This window comes from Papaver somniferum, chromosome 5 (genome assembly GCF_003573695.1).
Source record: "Papaver somniferum cultivar HN1 chromosome 5, ASM357369v1, whole genome shotgun sequence".
Taxonomy (NCBI): domain Eukaryota; kingdom Viridiplantae; phylum Streptophyta; class Magnoliopsida; order Ranunculales; family Papaveraceae; genus Papaver; species Papaver somniferum.
This window is the reverse complement of record NC_039362.1, coordinates 117390027-117412462: the sequence shown is the minus strand read 5'-3', so window position 1 is coordinate 117412462 and position 22436 is coordinate 117390027. Positions and strand designations below refer to the sequence as shown.

Below are 22436 nucleotides of genomic sequence, written 5' to 3'. Positions count from 1 at the left end.
GGGCTTATGGTTACGAGACTGCACCCTAAGTGGGGTTTTCTTCGGGCCGAGTGCAGTATAAGCCAAGACTTGTCAAGAATGGCAAGGTACGCTCCAGACCCCTGGCACTCTTGACTCAACCGTGTACCTCGGCGCCTTGGTCAGATTCTGCACTCCTTGGGAGAGTCCTTATTACCTTAGTCGCCCAACCTAAGTCATATGCTTAAGTTGAGAATCCAAGGTGCCTCTCCCGGATGGGCTTTATTGACCCCAAATCTCCATGACTCAGGTTCCGGGGCGGTGTAGCCTTTCCCTGAGCCATGCAACAGGTACCCCCTTATATGACGTACTTTAGGTCTTACATTTGCCTCTTGCGAAATTGTATTCGCGAACTAGGGTGTACGCCATAAAGGTTCGCCCCTTTCTCTTTTGTCATTGTTCTCTGATTGTCTTTTGTAGAATTCATTATCTCTGCGAGATTCTCGCACATCATCATATCGTATTTGCATTCTCAATCTCATTTTATCATTCAGTAAAATGTATTTTGAGAATTTTATTTGTTGCGAGAGTGTCGCAACAAATCAATCATTCATACACTTCTTATTTTTATTACCTTTGCCATTCTCTGTCTTTGTTATTTCTGCTACTGCTTCCTTGGTAGTGGTATGTTCACCATTTCTTATTCTGAGCTAGCATTAGTTTCGCAACATTTCTTCTTCTTTTCGTTCGATTGCATCCACCATCAATCTCTCACTTCTTTGTGTCTCTTTGATTTTGCGTCGCCAACTTTCCTTCTTGTTTGCTCTTCCTTCGCAGGATTCTACCTCAGTTTCGTAACATTTCTTTCCTTCAACCCAATCCTTTTATGATTCCTACACCGCTGGGGTGAGGGAATTTGATGCACTGGTGGAAAGTTGAAGCTACACCTAGAATCCCATGTAGCCAAGGTCGACCAATTAATGCATTGTAGGGTGACTCTACGTCAACAACACAGAACAGGATTTCAGAAGATATTCCCTTCAATGGAATTCGCATAGTAACCTCCCCTTTAGGCTTGTTGGCAGTACCATTAAAACCATATATCTTATATGTTGATGGTATAAGATCATCATCTCTCCCATGGTTTTATAAGTATGATAGAATAAGATGTTCACAGAGCTTCCGGTATCGATTAGAATCCTATTAATTCCCATGAGTCTTCAGCTTCATCATCTTCATCTTCTTTCGGTTTTGGATTAATTTCTAATTTTACCACCAATGGATTGTCATGTACTCTCCACCTTCGGGACTTCTTCTGCGGTAAAAGAAATAGTCTGTTTCTGCCATTCCTCTAGTGGCGAGATTTTCGCAATGTTCATAATTTCTCTTCCATCATTGTCTCTTGCGAACACTCTACTCAAAACATTGTCATGAAAATCTTCAATTGTCTTGTATGAATGTACGATAGAGTGACAGAATAGATTCTTTGCTTTTGCACCAACTTCTACGAAGAACGTTTCCTTCTCTTTCACCGTGTTTACTCTGTGATGCTCTGGTGGTGGTGGCAGTAATGGTTGAGATTGTGGGGTCCTACCAGAAAGTGGTTTAGTTTTCCTTGATCTATCATTCTCAGAATAATTCTCTTTATATTTCTGCAATCATTTGTAGTATGTCCGTGAAAATGATGATAAGAACAGAACTCATGACTTCTGCGGCTTTGAGGTGGTTCCGTTCCCATGTTCCATGGTGTTGGTATATTCTCCATCAAAATTATAGCTTCCCATATTTTCTCCACACTTGCATTCAGAGGTGGCATCTTGATTTTCCCATACTACTTGTGACCTCCTTGTCCTCTATTATAATTTTGTCTTTGACCTCCATAAGTTTCTTGCGGCTGATCAAGTCTTTGAATCTTATTATTTCCACCACGATTGTAGAAATTTCTTTCTCTTTCATACTCCTCTTGATCTCGGCTTCCCATAGCCACCAGTTTCTGTTGATTGTTGCCCGTAACCTTTTCTTGTTGTACTTGCGAAGTGCTCGCCACTGTGTTTATTAGTTTAGGTAATAAGCTTGCATTCGCTGCTTGTGAATTGGTGTTCGCAACTGGGTATGATTCCATTTCATTTTGCCTTTCCTCTAGAGCAATATACTCTTCCTGAAGTTCTCGCAGTTCAGTCATTGTGATGTTCTTGACTCTGAAAATTTGGATATAATAGATTGGTTGCGAACATAGCATTGATAAATGAAGATAAGATATCTCTCATCCACACGGCCAGCCATCTCACTACACATAGTCTCCACCTTTTGGTAGATGCTTCAACTTTCGCCAATCCTTTGTTTTAATCCAAACACATCTTCAATACCAGGTCGCGAAGAATTGTTACTTATATATGCCCCCAAGAATGTGGTCTGCAAATGATTGAAAGATGTTATTGTATTTTTTGGTAACCTTCGAACCATTTTAACGCCTCTCCTGTTAGACTGGATGCAAAATACTTGCACAATACGGCATCATGATTTTCCCACTGCAACATGCACCTCATAGGCTTTAATGTGTTGAATTGCACAAGTTGTTCCATCAAAATGTTGGTTAATGCGGCAAATTGCATTTCGGAGGTATTCCTCCTAGTTGTACTTCTCTTGTAAATGGAGTTTTCGCAGCTTCTTCTATAGCTTCATCTAATTGTCTTCTGCCTACTTCTCCTCTATTATTTAGCATTCCTCTCATTTCTTCCAATTCTTTTAAGATTTGTTCATTTACGCCTGAATTTTGATCCATTGGTCTTTTTAATTTCGCCTCCCTTCTTCTGCGTTCATGTCTTTCTTCTCTCGCGAAATTTTGCATTTCTTCTTCATCATCCTCATCTCGTCTTCTCCTGCGGTTCTCTTCCTCATCTCTATCTTGAATTCGTATATGATGATGTCTCTCATTTTCCCCTCCATGATTTTGTTCATTTCTTGTCAATTCCATTCGCTGTCTTTCAGCCCTCCTCTGTACTCTATCATACTCTTCATTGAGATTACCGTTATTCTGGTTTTGTGTACGCCTTCTTTCTCGATTGTCATGATTATTCTGGCGAATTGCCTCCTGAAGCTCTTTTTCTTCCATTTCCGCTCTCAATCTTTCACGTTCGCAAGTTAAACGTGCTTGTTCAGCATAGTGTCTTTCAATTTCTTCTTCAATCGTTTGTTGATTTCTTTGAGCTTCTCTCTCATGTAAAATTCTTCTTCTTTCCTCTCGATTCCCTTCGCCATCTTGATTATTTCGTTCCTGACGTTGTCCATTTTCTTGATTTCTATCATTTTTCCTATCATCAAAAGTTTCATTTTGTGGAACATAACGATCATCAGTCCTTTCTCTATCTTCGCGATGTTCTTCATTAGGATTTGGTATTTCTTCTCGAATATTATTTCCAGCATTAACTGTGGGTGAGTTTCGCCTCATATCTCTTCTAGTCGATCTTGAATATGATCTTGTAGTACTTATCGATCTTCTACTTTGTAGTCTCATATTTTCCATCCTCAATTCGTGATTTTTCCTTGTTAGATTTGCACGTTCTTCTGCCTCAGCTCTTCTTTCTTCATGTATTCTTCGTCTTAACGTTTCTAACACTCCAATTTCCTCATCTTAATGAATTATTCCTTCATCTACTTCTTGATTTCTCTCTTCCTGTCTATGGTTCCTGGTTTGCTGTTCTTCTTCTACTTCTTCTGCTGAATTTGATCGCCAAGTGTATACACTCACTCTATCATAATCTGTTGTTCCATTTTGTACCGGTGTTTGCTGAACTGGCGGTTGAACTTGATTTTCTCCATTATTTCTCCTTCTGGTAGATTCTCCCATTTCACTTCTCTTCCTTCCAGCAAGTCTTTTACTTCTTCTTCTAGCAGTTGTCGGTTGTTCCGATACATTTCTCCTTCTAGCCATTCTTTCAATACTAACAAATTGTAAGAGATTATGTAAGTTTTTTCACCAATTAGTTTCAATTCTAATAATTCACAATATTAATATTAAACTTTTTCTAGAACAATCTTCAATCTTCAACCCCTCCCTGTTTCTAGCGCCATTATGCAGTTGCAGGAAATCCTACACTACACCCCTCATAGGATTTCATTAACATTCAACTCATTTTTAGATTAACAATCCTAATTTTATTGATGAATCTTTAAACAATCTTACAAGAAAAGATAAAGGAATCAAGAATGACCACTGCTCTAAATTTTCTCTCTCCTATTTACTTGCTTCTCACTCAAAAAAGATCTCCCCCTTTTCTTTACAATTGAATGACTATTTATAAGGAAATACATAGTGGATGACAGCTATTTCGGTTTTGATATTGGTTATTTAAAATGGTATGTGAAACCTTCGTGCTTAACTCTTATAGTTTATGCAAGTCTTTTAGATTTGTAAGATCCTTTGGGTTTGTCCTTTATTTGCTCGTACTTTTGTCATTTTGTGACAAAAAAGGGGAGAAATATATGGAGTAAACAAGTGATGTGATTCACTAAGGAAAGGACAATGGTGCTAAAACGTTATATCTAACGAAAGAGTAGAGCATGGAGTAAGGGGGAGAAACATATCATATGATGATTTGTAGTTATATGGACTACAAGAGGAATAACAAAGATGTGTGGATTGAAAATCTACCTATCTCACCTTTAGGGGGAGTATTAGCTTTGTTATTATAATGTCACAAACGACATTTATGGATTGAATACATAGAGGTTATTATGTTGTTGAAACTTGGAATCAAGCGTATGTATAATGAATTCTTGTAATTTGTTATCCATATGATGTAAGAGTTTTGCCACTAAAATTGAGAAACTGGGAGATTGTTAGAGCATTGTCGGTTGAACCCACCAAGCGTTGGTATGTCAAGTTTGATTGTCATATTTTAGTGAACCAAAACTCATTTAAAGAGTCGCTTAATTATTTACTAGAGTCAACTTCATATAGGTTAGCTAGAAAGTTATTAAGTTATGAGACTTACAAGTATTACTCGAAGACTTGAAGAATGTGAAGAAGTAACGAGCTACATCAACGACATTATCCTTCCTTTTGAGGTTAGTAATATTTTGACTTGAACTGTTTCATTCCTAACGTATCTTTCAAGTCGTGCTATATTGAAAACATAACTGCAAAGCTGTGAATGATTATACTCTAGTTAGACGTAGTATTAAGGAATTATATACGAAGTATAACGCCTATCTTTTGAACTTCGTATATAAGACATCAACATAATCGTGTGAATGCTATTGTGACTATGTATGGGTATGGGTGAAGATTCCGTCCTTGGAAACAATGTTTTGCATTCGTTTAAAGGAAGTACAATTCATAAACTTGTTTTGTGAATCGAAAGGGAAATCGCTAGGCTTATTGGTATTGTTATTCATTGCAAATCTTTGGATTACCAATATGTGTGTGCTTAGTATAACTTCTCATCACTTGTTTATGTATCTTGGTAAAACTATTCACAATGCCTGGATTATGTATCAGCATGACTTTTATTAGTGAAACCAATCTTAAGTAATCACCTTAGATGGTATGATCGATATTTGTAATTGGTGTGACCATTCCTAGTCATTGGGTAACCGATCCTAGAACTTGGTGGGAATAATCACAAGATGTGTAATCGATCCTTGTAGTAGGTTAACAAGTTTTAGTAATTGGCGTAACCGATCCTATAAATTGTGCAACATATCACAAGTAATACCATGAGATAGTGGTAACCGATCCTGGTACTTAGTTAGCTATTTTATGGAAACTAGTGTAACTGATCCTAGTAGACACTTGTAGGTAGAACCGAACTTTTTGTTTGGTAGAACCGTTAAACCCATGAATGGTGATTGAATGTTTTTGATCAATCACACAGTTCTTGGAAATCAGATGAACCAATTCTAAACTTGTTTGGAAGTGTGGAAAATCGGTTCCAAGATTGTAAATATGAAAAATGATTTTTAAAGTAAAATGTCGACATACTTTGAATATGTGCAATAATTCTTATCTATTATTGTTCAAAGATATTCCTTAATAACTAAAGGAGAATCCCGGATCGAAATAAATTGAGAATCTTTTAATTTCCAGCAATTAAATGCATATCTTTAGAAAATAAAAATTGGTAATGTGCATTTACTAATTGGAGATTTTCTACTTAGAGTTCGGTCAATATTTGGACAGAGCATTTCCAGGAATTATGAAAACCGATTTTGGCTTTATTGCATATCTTTGAGAATATTCGGTTTTGGAAATTCCTTGGTGTCCAAACTTCCTTGTCCTATAAATATTGAAGTTTGCATTTCGAGCAAACTAATCCTCAGAGCCAGCAAAACTACCTAGTTGTGTTATTACTGGTGGAGCCGTCTATTCGGAGTGGAAAGTACCCTAATTAGGAAAAATATCTTACGGCCGCTCGTTTTAAAGACTTCTTTGGGATTGAGAAGCTCTACGAGTACCGTTGGTGGGAAACTAGATAATTGCAGTTTATTATTAGTTTTTGATTGATTTGATTGACTAATGGTTGTTAAACTTTGATTGCACCTAGTTGTTTATGCTTGAGAATCTTCTCTTCTGATATAAGATTCACTCAAACAAGATCGAAGTATCGATGTGGATCTTTAGACTATTTGTAGATCTAAAGACGTCTTATGATAATCCATCGTTAACAGACTCCGTTCTGTGTGTGATTGATTACAAGAGATTCAAGTTGTTTGTGTGCAGGTGTTTATTGAAGAACTAAGAAGATTTGAAGATAAAGAAGATTTCTTATTTGAGTTCATAATCTTTGGTGTGCACAAAACTTGATCGGCCGGGGATCCAACTATAATCGGTTTATGTTTTGATAGATTGGATTGATTAGTTTCGTAGATCGGCATCAATACATTTCTTTGTGATTCATAGTGTTGGTTGCATATTCTGAACAATTACTTTGGTAGTTGTTGAATAGATAAATATAAGAACCCGACAAAGGAGTATATTGGTTAAACGGAAGAGCCTTTTGTCAAACTCATATCACGTTGATTGAAAAGAGTTGTTACCGAACAAATTTGTTGTTCCTTTACTGTTTGGAATACGAACCAAAGGAATTGTTCCAAGTGCGTGACTTATTGGAAGTTGGAGGCGCGGGGATACTGAGGAAACTAGGTGAACTATAGGTTTAGTTACTTGGTCTCAACTATACGTAGTTGGTTTAGATTCAATTCTGGACAAGGTCCCGGGGTTTTTCTGAATTTGCGGTTTCCTCGATAACAAAATCTTGCCGTGTCTTTTACTTTTCTATTTCCGCAATTATAATTGATTTATTGTAATTAGAAGTAAAATACACAAACATTAATTCATAATTACTTGATATCAATCCTATCGTGTTTGGTTAAGTTCGAACCTATTATCATGTAATCATACTTCGTTGTTGTATTGTCTTGATCTTGTATCCATAGTCAATCAAGCAAGTTATGTTGTTGTCGTATTGTCTCGATCTCGTATCCATAGACGATCACACGAAGTGTGAATCGATTCGTTATATTGTCTCAACTCAGTCCATAGACAATCACTTTCGGAGAAAAGACTTATAGGTGGAAAAGTTTTAGATTGAGGTATATTTGGGTACCCTCGTCTTTTCAATTGGTATCAGAGCAGGAAAACACGAAAAGATCTACCAATCTGTGTTTGGTGCGATCCAACCTATAAGAATTGAATCTATGTCTGATTCAGTTAACGTTATGCAAGAGTATAAATACTCAAAAGTTGAAGATGTTACCAATTCGTTGACCCATGTTCCAGGAGTTACGAAAATCAAGAGTACATCTGAGTCATTCTCTGATGGAAAAAAAGATGCTGATAAATTTGGTAAAACTCCTAAAGCCTATAACATTTCTTACTAACTACATCCGAAACAGATCATGATGATGGTAGTTTTCCTAACTACATCCAGTCAGAAGAGGATGACAAACCAACTTCTATATCTACTGATGATCAGACGAAATCTTTTCCAAAGGAAACTTTGAATCGATTCCATGTTCATGATCTTAAGGAATAAAACTTTCAGTCACTTGATAGGAAACTTATACTTCTTCAGAATACAGTGGTAAAAATATTGAAGGAAGTTTCTTGTCTTAAAAAATTGAACGATTATTCCTTAGTAGAAAGACGGATTTTACCCCATCTCGATAAAGTCAACTCAAAAGAATCATAAGTAAGAGTTGATAATCGCTTCTGGAAAAAGGTTCCTCCTCACCCATATCGAAACAGTTCTTGTTTTGATAAAGAACGACTCCAGAAGAAAGGAAAAGAGAGAATCTCTGCCAGTGGAAACAATCATGAATTTCCAATAATTGTTCCAGACAATCATGCTGATGTGCATCATAAAGAAATCCTTAGAATGAGAAAATCTTATGAAAATCTCATTGATAAAATTAAGAGAGATTTATCAATGTCAAAAAAATTTCACGTCAGTACAGTTTCTCCTAATGATGATATTGTTAGATCAAGAAATAATCACCTTCTTGGGAGAAAATATCTTGGGCAGAAATTCCCAAAGAAAAATATGAACTATGTTTCTGATACACGCGGTAAGATAGAAAAAGCTTGCTCCAATACAACTTAGTTGTGTTGAGAATGTGCAAACTCATCCTATTTGTGCTCATAACTTTGGACGGGAAAAGCACATAAAACAAGAGCACAATGTTTGTGTCTGTTTATCAGAAAAATCTGTGACAATTTATGGATAGCTGCGAATCCATGTCTGTCTAAAATATTGTTCATGTTTAACATGATCTTCCAAAAATATTTCGAATTTTAATAAACCTTCCAGCATGAGAAGTTCGGATAATGGAAACAAAATATATTTTGTGTATATTTTCGGTATTCCATAAGCGTCCAAACTCGAAAATTTGTTTCTTCTTAAGGGAAACAATCTCTTGCTTGTATTAACAAACCCTGATTAATCCCTGTTTAAATAACCGAGCATGCCTCCAGTAACTCGCAGTTTCACAAAGGCTAATAAGGAGGAAGCTCAACAGGTTAAGGATTGTCAAGGAATCAATACACAAAGGAAGAAGAAAAACATATCAAAAGTCATGTCTGATTATGATTCAGATAGTTCGAATGGATCTCAAGATGAGTCATGTTTGTTGGCTTACAACTTTCAAGATCCAACCGAAACCAAGTGGATTCGTTCTGATAGTATGATTCACTATATCAAAGGTTTTGAAGAACTGAGAACCAATCTCATAATGCCAGTTCAACATCAAGATTGGCTCAAATAAAGAATTGATGAAACAAGAACACTTCTTGCTGAACTCAAGGTTCTAATTGAAGAACTTGAAAAACAGGAAGTGGTTGCAGACAAGTCTCTTGAGACATGCTTCAAAATCTTGAGTACTGATGAAACCTCAGTAAACAATAAGAGCACCACTAGAGATTAAGTTACATAATGTAAGACTTCTTGTTTGGGATGGTCGGAATCCAAAGATCTAACCATATGTTTATGTTGTTTTCATTTCCAATAAGACAGATACATCCTTTCTTCAAGTTTTTCCTGCTCTCCAACATCGCAGCCCAAGTGTTGGTGTACTTTTGTTGTTGTTTTTTATTCCAAAAGCTACCTTCTCTTAGATATTTTACTTTCAGAATCTTGCACCAAATAGAATCTTGATCATTTAGGAATCTCCAGGATAATTTTGCCACTTGAGGTTCATTCAAATCGGAAAGAATCCTGATTCCAAGTCCACATTTCTCCTTTGACATATTAAACCGTTCTCATTTAAGAAAATGCATCCTCCTTGATTCCCTAGAATGTCCCACCAGAAGTCTCTGATAATTTGAGTCAGCTTGTTCAAAATGGTCTTTGGAATTATAGAGGTTGCCATGTAAAACACTGGGATGAGCGCCAGAACTGAGATAATCAGAGTATGCCTCCCTGCATGAGATATCGATTTCCTTTTCCACCCTGACAGTTTGTTATCAAATTTATCTATGAGAAACTCAAAATTAGACACACTATTTCCTTGTTGAAGAATTTTCACGCCAAGATACTTGTCATCCTTGTTCATTTTGCTCACTCCCAGAATTGTAAATATTTCTTCTTGCTGATCTTCATCTACCTTTTTGCTGAAATAGATAGGCGATTTTGAATGGTTCACCACCTGCCCGGAAACACAATAGTATTGCTGCAGAATTGCCGAGATAGAATTTATTGTGTTTTTGTTGATAGTGCCAAAGAGCATTACATCAGCAAACATAATGTGGCTGACAGTGGGAGCCCATTTGTTAAGTCTGTAGCCATTATACAATCCATTCCCCTCCATTCTGTTAATGATGCTAGATAAAGTGTGAGAACAAATTATAAAATAAATGGAGATAAAGGACATTCTTGACGAATTCCTCTCTCACCCATGAAAAAACCTTGAGGCTGCCCATTTAGAAGAACAGAAAAAGACACAGAATTAACACAGCTCATAATCAAATCATTAGTTCTACCAGTAATGCCAAATCCCATCAAAGCTTGGTTCAAGAAAGACCAATCCACTCTATCGTAAGCTTTATTCATATCAAGCTTGAGAGAAAATGATCCTAATGCGGAGTTAGATGAATGCATTGAATGGAGTAATTCCTTTGCAATCACAATACTATCAAGTATTTGTCTCCCTGGCACAAAAGCTGATTGTGTTTTCTCAATTAGATGGTCAAGATGAGGCCTTAATCTAGTAGTAATGATTTTTGCGACCACCTTATAAAGAACGTTACAAAGAGCTATGGGCATGTAATCAGCAGCAGTTTCTGATTATTTTTCTTTGGGATTAAAGCAATGTAAGTGTGATTCAGATCTGGCGGTATGCTAGAATATCTAAAACAATTCTGGATGAGAGCAACAACCTCCTCCTCCACCACTTCCCAGCATTTCTTATAAAAGAGAGCTGGAAAGCCGTCAGGACCATGGGATTTTGACGATCCCATTTTCTTTAGGACATTAAAGACTTCATCAGCAGTGGGAATGACACTAATCTTCCTACAATCTTTTTGAGAAATTCTATTAGAGTTATCAATAGGAAAAGAGCAGGGGTTAACGTCAAAATCTCTGGAGAACATGTTTTGGAAATGAGAGACTAATTTTTTTTTGATTTTATCATGCTTAGATACCCAATTACCATCGCTATCTTTAATAGCAAATATTTTTTTTCTACTTCTTCTATGTATGACAGAGACATGGAATACCTGGGTATTTTTGTCAATGGATGGGATCCATTTCGACTTGTTCCGCTGTTGCCAAAACATTCTATCTCGTTTTTCCAGACTAGCTATCTTCAGGCAAATAGCTTTTTCTTCTTCTCTAGTATTAGCCATGTGTGATGTAGCTTGCAAATCGACCAATTTCTGTTTCTCACATTCAATTTCTCTCCTTGTATCTCCAAAATATTTTCTGCTCCATTTCATTAAACCTTTTCCCAAAGAATTAAGTTTCCCCACCATGTTACCAGAAGCAGCTTCCCATTCTCTCTGAATGACTTCTTTGAATTGTAGATGTTCAGTCCAATAATATTCAAACTTGTGGTTAGTTTTTCTTTTTGGCGGTCTTCTCATGGTGTTGAGAACAATGGGTGCATGATCACTAGATATTCTCGGAAGGTGTAACACAGCAGCATCAGGGAAAGTGATTCTCCAGTCAGAGTTGCATAACGCTCTATCTAGTCTTTCAAAGATGGGAGCGATTTGTCTTGCATTATTGGACCAAGTGAAGGTCGGGCCTGCAAAACCAAGATCGAGAATGTCCCTTTCTCTTGTTAACTTTCTGAACTCATTACAACTTATATCATTGTCAGGGGATCCACCATGCGTCTCATAGTGATGCATTAAAACATTAAAATCTCCTATCATGCACCATGGATCAGTGATAGTAGCAATTAAATTTGACATTCTCAAAATTTATCTCTCAAATGATGTGCTGGAGGGCCATAAGTGCAAAGAAGGTGCCATTTCGGGATGGTGAGTTTTGGACCAATGCTGCAGTGCATAAGATTCTGGGAGATTAAAATTACTTCCAGGTCGACATTGTCTTGCCAAAGGATAGCAAGACCTCCACTTCTGCCTTGAGATGGAATGAATTCAAAGTGGCGAAAATTAAGAGAGTTGAAAGCCCTCTTTCCGTTAGTCTCATTCAGCCTTGTTTACAAGAGAAAAGGGATTGAGGGGTTACAACTGCGCAGGAATGAGTTCAATGTAGAACTGTCGCCTCATTCCCTAATCCGTGACAGTTCCATGATTGTACTAACATTGGACTTGCGACTTTTCAAGGCAAGTCGCCACAGCCTGTTCATCAGTTTCATTGAGTTGAATCCTTTTTTGTAGGGGATCACAATCCATTGGAGTGATTTGTCTTTTGCTGCCAGAATGTTCACAAAAATCAGAACTTTTGGTAGTTCTGGCATGTCTTTTCCAGTATCTAGGTTTCTTTACAAGCTCAAAAGGGTTAGCAGAGGATGAGGTAAGGGTATTGGTTGCTGGATGATTATGAACTTCTGTTATTGGGGAGTGAACAGAATCGAATTTGCCAATTTCGATTTGGGTGGAAATAATTTGTGGGGTGTGGTTTTTCTGATGGGGGTGGAGATGGTGATTGGATTAAGTTTTGGTGGATTAGTTATTTTTGCTTGGGTTCTTGACTCAATTGCACGGATGGACTTAGCTAGTGGGTTTGTAACGGTCAGATTTTTTTTCAAAGATTCTGATATTGACTTTGGAGTGATATCTGTTGGGGAGGAAGATATACGATCCAAATTCTGGGTGGTGTGGGTATTGATTACTGAGGTGTTTATGGCTGAGGTATCGGGTGAGTTTGAAACGGCTGTAATTATTAGTTTTGCCGTTTTGTTGTTGGAATTTAGGTTGGCAACTTGATTGAGGGCTGAAGTGGTGGGTATTGATTGATTGGGTATGGGAGTGGGCATGATTGAAGGCGGAAATTTTGGAGGGATTTGAACGGTTCCGGTAGTTTGGTTTTGGTTTCCGGTCACTTCACTGAACTGATGAATTCTAGGTCGGAAATTGGCATTAATATCCTCTGTTAAACGAGCTAACTTCAGATCTTGCATCTTCTCCATGAAGGATTCAGGACTATCAAAACCCATTTGTTCACATTCTTTTGACAAATCAGGACATTGTCTCATAATGTGACCAAATTTGGCACAAAAAAAACAAACACGGGGAAGTTTTTCATACTTTAATTGAACTTTGCATTCCTTCTTCGAGGGGAGGGTAATGTTTAGAGTCTATCTAATTGCCTTTGTTGTATCAATTCTGACTCTAACTCTTGCAAATTTTCCCCATTTTGCTTGTTCCCCTACTGGTATTGGATAAGGCGTTCCGATTTGCGATCCAATAAAGTCCAGAATTTTTTTCTTTTGAGCACCCAATGGAAGACCATGAACTTGAATGTAAAAATCTGCAAATTTGAACTCATATTCATGTGGTAACTTATCTGGATCATAAATTTCCAAGAGGAGGAGATCTTCGTTGATTGACCACGGAGCTTTTGTGATAACCGTATTGTAGTCACACCCCAATTCAAATTTGTTGGAACAATTGCTGAAATATGCCTGCAAAAGAATCAAAAAATACAAGTAAAATTATATTATGGTTGAGTCGCGGACTAGGTCGCTTTCTTTAAGACGTTTCGCGGCTCTGTCCAAGATTGTGCAAGCAGTTCTTCAATGACGCGTCGTCCCCAGGATAAAACATTCGAGATCAATCTCTTACACAATCGCTCTTGCACGTTGAGAGGATGTGAAACTTCTACACTTCATTCTTGCTCAGAAACTCTTTAGAAAAACTAAGGATGATCACACACTTGTTTTTTCTTTCTCACAAAAATTCATCTTCTAATAAACTCAAGCGACATAATAGAAAACTTTCACATAAGAAAAAGGCTTCTACAACTCTCCCAATTATTTTCATCAAAAAACTTAAAACATTAGAGAACATTCATCTCTCATTTTATTTTTCCAACCAAAATTCTGAGTTTTAGTCAAGAGTTTCTAAACATTTAAATGTTATTAAACATGTAATTATGGTGGAGTTAACACCATTAAAAACCACAAATATGTAACGGTCAAAATTAATTTTTCTTTTATGAAAAACTTAATTGCTATTAAAAACATTTTTATTGGGAATTCAGTTTATGTTTTAAATATATATTCCCAACAATCCCCCATTTATATTTTTAAAACATTGAGCAAGAACGTACAGAGTTGTGCATAAGCAAAGGTATCTCGCGACTTGAACCTTTACGTAGTGTTAATAGGATCTCTTAAAATCTGACCATAGAGTGAACATAAGTCTTGAACTCTAGGAGATAAAAAGATTGCTTAACACACACGATTATACTAGTGTAAAGTCTAAAGCCAACACATTACGACCCTGCGCTTGTATCCCAGTTTAATGAATGATCTAGATTACTGCCCATATTCTCATATAAAGCGGCCACACTTTCACATTCACATAGGTGAGTTTATCAGGAGTACTCCTGAAAGTACCCCACTCTAAATAGAGATATAAACATCATTAAGAGATTAAAATTAAAAATTAAAAATTAAACTCAACCTCTACCCGCTTCAGGATATCATGTCGTGGGATGAATTCTTCAAAAGCATGATTCTCGCATCTCTATATTATATATGACTTGGTGTCCCATTTGAACCTATATTTGGGATCTCACTCCATAGGTAACGATTACCCTTTTGAACCTACTTTTGAGACCTTGAGTTATAGGTTGGTAACCGCATCATAAATAACTCAAACTCAATGATGCTATCATCTATGACTTCGTCTAGTCCCTTTGAACCTATTTCTAGTTTGGGTATCCATCACAGATGACTCAATCTCAATGGGCATCAACCTCATCCCTAAGATGTATTCACATCTTCTTATCAATCCTTTCGTCAAAGGACTAATAAAAACTCTTTTTAGACACTATATAATCCATTCTCATAATATCAACTCTTATAGTTGTCGTTACATTTTCAATTCTTGCAATATCCGCGGTGATATCGCATTGGATTAATATGTCTGTTCCTCTATCTATTAGAGGATCGAATCTCTCCAACCCTTAGAGGACTCATCTGAAAAGATTCCAATCAGCTTCGCAATATCCTTAAAGAATTGCGGTAACCATTTAGATAATGTATTTCTAGGTGTAAGGTGTGTTTGGAACACCTCATAACCTTTTCAAAATTTTACCAGTTTTCCATACTAGGATTGGTAAATCTGAATATAAAACCCCCACTATGGAAGAGATATATTAAACCCCCACTACAAAAAATATTTATATATAGTCGTCAATCACGTAGCAAAGAAACATACTGAGCTACCATACTCATGTCTAGTGCAATCACACACAATCTCAAAAGCATTAGCACTAAATCAAATGAGTGAAAACTAGTTTATATTCGGACTATATATATTTCTATCTCTTTTAAAATTCTATTTTCATGGAAATAAAATAGATCCAAAGAAAGAAAAGAAAATTCATTTCAAAAACATACACCATCTTCACTCAAGTCTTTCATGTCAAATAGTAAACTAAGCATGTTCTCAATTTCATTTTCATCCTGTAAGTTAGAATAAAAATTCAATAAATCACTTATGCAAACAAAACAAAGAGTATTGTGCATTTCATTTTCATCAATTCTGAATTCATTTGAATGAATCAAGTAAACGATTTTTTTAAATTGTTTTAAAGTTGTTTTCAGAATATAAATGATAACTTATCTAACTTATATGATTTCTTTTATTGTAGAAACTACACAGTTTTCCATGCTTGGTTTACATAGATTCTCATCTTTAACTTACACAAAAGTATATATTTCTACTTATGACTATAAAAAATCATTCATCGTGGAAACAACATCAAGAAAACAAGCATGTAAGTTAATTTAGCAACATGAATGCAAGTGTCAATGATTTTCTGTTTCTTGTCTAAAAACAAAAGGCTCGCGAATTTATTTTTCCAAAAATTAAATTTTTGAAGAACAAAGTTACTTTCTATGAGAAGTTCTCTTTCAAATTATAAGAAACAATATATTCATAACTAAATTTTAGTCTCACTATAAATATGCTTTTCTAGGATCGTTCATCTTCATTTTTCTAGTTCCTCTATGTTAAACTAAAGCTGTTAAAATATAGGGTATGGAACCCCCACTATTTTTTTTGACTCAAACAAGAATTTTAGAAGAATATCCAAAGATCCCAAAAATTGTGAAAAACTAGTAAACCATTGATCTAACCCAAAACGTTTTGCACAATGTAGAGAAAAAATTCGAACAATTTTCTTGAAAGTAACATTGCCTAATTCACTACTCAAAAATCATATTTGATATCAAGACAAGTTACTCGAAGCATCTTTATAAAATTCTCAAATACTTAATTTCATCTAATATCATTGCAAGTTGCGTAAGATTTGAAATTGTACATGCTTTTATGAGTTAGGTAAGATTACATAGATGTTACTCAAAAAGTTCACCAAGTTTATAAGAAAATATAACATGCTCATATTCATCACTAACTCCTTGGTTTCTTTAAAGCAGGAAAAAACATCATATTTCAAATACTCATAATTCAATTCATGTTATGGTAAAATTGCAATATTATATTCAAACATTTTATCCATAACCTATCATTTGTAGTAGTGCAATGATCAAATTCAACAAATTCTAATCTCAATCTTGTTAATAACAAGATAGGCGGAAACTAGAATTCTTTCTCATTTCGGAAATATGAACATCTTTAACAAGATTGTTCTACTCAAATTAAACTTTAAGATCGTACCAATACCGAAAATCCTAGTGATGTGAGTATATCTCAACACCACTTTCTTTCAAACGATTTGGTTCATCTTTTGAACCATAACATATCAAAACAAACAAACATGGTGTAAAACACCAGTACATACCAACCTCTTACCGTATCCACAATTCACATTAACTTAGCTTGAAAAGTGTTGTTAATAACATTTGATATCCTTGCAGTGTCGTGCAAGAATAACAAATAAATCCATAATTAATATTATGTTCATTTCTTGGTGAGAGTTGATATTCACATTAGTTTTGACTAGGTTTCTAATTTCGGTTTTGGGTTAGTATAAAATTCCATCTCATAAGTTCCAAACTTATATGAGTCACATGTTTATTGTCATATATAATAATTTTGAATATCTTGTTTCCTTAAAATTTATTCTAAGATTGATTAATTTATTCAATTTAGAATGCTATAATTTGATCACTACAATAACTACAAATAGTTCATCAAACATACCTCAATTGCTTTTAAAGCTCAACTGGTTATAAACCATTGTCCATTCTTTGCGCACCAACAAAGAAATCAACAACCTAATTGCTCCTCACATCGATTAATTTCCCGCAATTTTTATTTCATTGGGAAATAAAAACTTTCTCAAGTAAGTGAATTTTCACCTGTCACAATCATGTACATGTGAGCATTTGAAACCAAAAAATAAGTAAGGTATGCACTTACATAATTACTTGAAAATCAACTAATATAGTACTCCAAGTTTCTCTTAATTGTCAAACAAAGATTCAAAGTTATATAGTTATAACATCATACATATACTTATAACTTTCTATTAAGCATATTATCAAACATGTGGGGTGCTTAGTTTGATTGCTATCAATGATATTCTTTTTCATTACGAGTATCAAGTATAAAATCAAAACATGATTTTAATATAGTTCTTACATCTCTAATATCAAGTATCACGTCTACTATTTTGGACAAACATACACAATGATTCTGAAATTCCCAAATCTCTCAAACTAAATATCCAAATAGGAAATTTCAAAATGGGTTTTGAAGATAAGTCCCTGATCTACAACAGGGTCGTTCTTGGAGAAAATTTGCCCCGAAGTGAACTTTTTTTTTTTGCCCCTATAGATATTTTTTTTGGCACAAATTCAACTAGTAAGATCATCAATGGTTTCTGATATTAATAATTAAAATAAAAACTTAGAAAGTTTGTTTTAATGTCTTTAACCTACACGTATTTTTAGGGCAAAAAAGAAAAGCAACAATACCTTTTATCCTTGTAGAAACGTTCAATTAGGGCATCAATCCAGATTCCAGACTTTCAATTGATTGTTTTTATGGGTTTTATAAGAAAAAAAATGAAAACAAAAAAAAAACTCTAGTGCGCCGTGATCTGGGAAGAATGGGTGCAGTAGACTGTAGAGCCGTAGAGGTGAAGAGAAAGAAAGTTCGATTATTCAGATAATTTATTTTAAGCCCTTCAATTTAATGTGACTAACAATTCAGTCCATAATTATTATTTTTTGAGTAAAACCCCTTATTATTACAAGGCTTTTTGTTTCCCTTGGGCTTGTGTTGCCTGCAAGTGGAGCTTTGCCTGCTTCCCTATCAGGCCCGACCCTGTCTACAAGTTTCCTGTGACACACAGATTCAAATTTTCTACACAAAGATAAGGAAAAGTTGATTTAATCAGGACTAATTTTCTGCCCGCAGAATTTTTCAGATATATTATGCAGTTTTTGTAAAATGATTTAAAAATAGTTTCTGGAGTCCAAAAATTCTGAAATTTGACGTGGATGATTGATGTGTAATACACCCGGTTAAAATTTCAAGACCCAATTAATTTTCGTGTAGGAGATAAAAATAAGACTCTACAACATGTTATAAACATTCGTTTAACATCAACAATATTTTCTATGTCAACTGTTTACAAAGAAAAATATTTAATCATGTTATTCCTAGTCCGTTAATATTAGACATAAAATTAACTCTAGGTATCAGGTTACCTAAAATCTCAAGTATCATGTTCAATCGTTAAAGAAAAAATATACTGGTTATAATTCTGTCAAACAAAATAAAACAATTATACTTATCGCGTTTGAGAAATTGGTTTCTTTTGGTATCCATGGCAGAATAATACGTCTTAAAATTGTTGGAACAATTGCTGAAATATGCCTGCAAAACAATCAAAAAATACAAACAAAATTATATTATGGCTGAGTCGCGGACTAGGTCGCTTTCTTTAAGACGTTTCGCGGCTCTTCCCAAGATTGTGCAAGCAGTTCTTCAATGACGCGTCGTCCCCAGGATAAAACATCCGAGATCAATCTCTTACACAATCGCTCTTGCACGCTGAGAGGATGTGAAACTTCTACACTTCATTCTTGCTCAGAAACTCTTTAGAAAAACTAAGGATGATCACACACTTGTTTTTTCTTTCTCACAAAAATTCATCTTCTAATAAATTCAAGCGAAATAATAGAAAAATTTCACATAAGAAAAAGGCTTCTACAACTCTCCCAATTATTTTCATCAAAAAGCTTAAAACATTAGAAAACATTCATCTCTCATTTTGTTTTTCCAACCAAAATTCTGATTTTTAGTCAAGAGTTTCAAAACATCTAAATGTTATTAAACATGTAATTATGGTGGAGTTAACACCATTAAAAACCACAAATATGTAACAGTCAAAACTAATTTTTCTTTTATGAAAAACTTAATTGCTATTAAAAATATTTTTATTGGGAATTCAATTTATGTTTTAAATATATATTCGCAACAAAATTTCACCATATACATAGCACCACCAAAAGCAGTAATTTCAATTTCCCCTGTTGGTCTCCATGAACGAATCAATAGATTGTAGAGAATGGATAGTCCATAATCCCTTCCTGTTATCGTTTTGATAATCATGGCATATCTGATTTCATTCTCCGACTCACTTAAATCTTCAGGCACCTGAATAGGGATTTCGTCCTCCTGTAGGAGAGCGGCCATACGATCTGCTAAATCATCACAATACGATTCTCCCCTAGTCGTGGTTGATGATGATGCCATGACAGAGATGGAGACTAAAAAGGGAAGAAAGTGTGAAGTATAGTGAGAGACAAAGGAGAGTAAAACAATGACTAGAAGGAAACAAAATTCTTGGCTGAGAAAGTAAACGCACAGAACAACACAGAGGACCAATGAAAAACTAAGAGAAAGAGAGAAAAAATCGTCCTTATGGCGAGGATAGAATCATCATGACGATGAAGGAAAAATCGTCCTAGGTGACGAGAGGAAAGAGAAAGAAGTATAAAATTAGGAGATTTATCCAATATCCATAATTGTATCATCTCATATACAAAAATAAATTTATTAGAGTATTATCCGATTAATTCAAGGACATATACTCATAATATATTTTGGATTTTAAAAATAATATCAGTTGGACTGTAGATAATGACTCCAAAAGCCATAAGAAAATGTCCTTAAAAATTGTAGTCTACTTGACATACAAATTTAACATCAACAATAGATTTTAATGGTTACAACCAAAAATATGTAAATAATTCTCCAAAAAATAAATTCGTGACCTATAGGGCCAAGGAGATAATCATTCACCTTAAAATGATATTATAGACACTTTCTGTATCGAAAGAAATTATTTAAAAACCAGTTTAGTCACTACAAGGACTAATGATATAGGTTAAGAAGTCGGGTGCGCACCCATTGATCTTTTATGTCCTACCGTATTTCAACATTAAGTTGAACGGTCTTAATTTAGGAGATAGTATTAGGAAGAAGAAAATTTGCACAACATCCCTCGGGAATTCAGCAATTGGTGTTTGCAATGAGCTTATACCGTAATAATAACAATATCAAATCCATGTATGATCGACGGATAAAATCAAATCCAATTATGAATTAATTAGTTTAAAAGATTCTTTTGAGAAAAATAAAGAAATCATTATCGTATTCTTTGTAATGAAAACTACTTTTTGATTGACGAAGATTTCCTTGAAGTAATAGAAATCAATAACCCAGATTGTCTAAAAATTCTTAGAATGCCAATTTTAAATCTCTTATAGAAAAGAGATGGGAAAAACCAATATCAATTGGTTTGTACAATTTACTAAAATTTAATTGACAAAGTATAAAAAAAATATTGTCGTTTTATCCATCGCATAGGAAAAACTCACTTTGTGGTTGACAAATGGTTTCTTGTAAAAAGAAAAATAGAAACTATGTAGATAAATCACATGATCCATGTTTAAAAGACAAAGATACCAATATCAACTGGCCGTAGGTTTTCAACCATGCACGTGATTAGTTACCATAAAGATAATTAAATTGTGATAACACCAATTTCGGTGATTACAGTTTCATTAAAGGAATATGAACTGTAAACCATTTTACGATGGATTTCTTTTTCTTTTTTTTTTTTCATTCTCTATGAAATATTAGAGAAGAAAGAAAATACCAATTTTTTTCTTCGGTGACTACTGTTTCATTAGGGGAATAGAAACTGCAATCCATCTTTTGATAGATGTTTTTTCTTTTCTTTCTCTTTGAAGAAAATAAGAGAAGAAAGAAAACCCGAATATGTTCAGAAAATTGATCACCCAATTAATTTTAAGTACACCTCAATCAATTTTTTTTATTAATGATTGGTGCAAAAAAGGTATAAAATTGATCGCAGAAAAATGACCACATTATTCATACCATATTTATAGGATAAATGAATCACGTAAATATATAATCAGATGCCAAATATGACGAATCAAAATGATTCAATAAGTTAGATAATTAATAAGGGGAAAGCTACTTTTATTAAAGGGAGTTGACTCGGTCTAGGATAGTTGACCTAGGGTCAATATTGGGTGTATTAATAATGAATTTTCTCCTGATCACTTCTCTAATGTTTTTTGGATTTAACTTCCCCTGTCATGCTCTCTCTTGTTGTGTAGGCTTATAAGTGTAAGTGATATATATTTGCACTTATAAGGGTAAAGTGATGATCCGCAACAATACATAGAGAAGCGATAGTGTTCATAGTTATTTCCCTGTACGACATGGAAATGAGAAGAATCAACCCTATCATCTACAACCGGAACCTCTTTTTTGAATGACTGCATAGTTCGGTCCAACTTCATCGCATCTGATATATACAACTGGACCCTCATTTCTATGATCAAGAACCTTAACAGATATACAAAAGTCAAGAACCTTAACATATATACAAAATATTGTAAGTGGCATATCTAATCAGTAAACTAATCCAATCCATGGAGAAAGGAAAAAGAGCTGATCGGATAAACAATTTAATTACCTCAAATTATTCATTTTTTTCTACTATTTCTGGATTAGATCATGTTACTTATCCTCTACACATATAAAGTTCACTTCCATATTGGTACTTTACACTGGAGATCAAATTATTAATCTAATCCAGTGGCCAGGGTGTGTTAATACGAATACAAAATATTAGGGTTATGGGATGAGTATGATGTATACGGTTAGTTTAGAAATGGTGACATACCAAACTAAAAAGACATTTTTATGACAATGAAAAGCTTATATTAAATCCACCCAATATTGACCCGCAGTCAAATAGCCGAGACTAAAACCAACTTTTCCTCTAGTAAAAGTGGCTTTTCCCTATTAATTATCATAAGTTAATGAT

The 22436-nt window shown here is 34.8% G+C and overlaps 1 protein-coding gene across 1 annotated transcript; it reads right to left on the bottom strand.

The window, feature by feature from the left end:
* Window positions 1–9654: 9654 nt before the first annotated feature.
* Window positions 9655–10263, bottom strand: LOC113279504. The gene has a single exon (XM_026528199.1). It carries the CDS (start codon window positions 10261–10263, stop codon window positions 9655–9657), a length of 609 nt encoding a protein of 202 aa, XP_026383984.1.
* Window positions 10264–22436: the final 12173 nt, after the last annotated feature.

Excerpts from the sequence above, each read along its gene's own strand:
- LOC113279504 (XM_026528199.1), bottom strand. The coding sequence starts at position 10,263 with ATGGAGGGGAATGGATTGTATAATGGCTACAGACTTAACAAATGGGCT.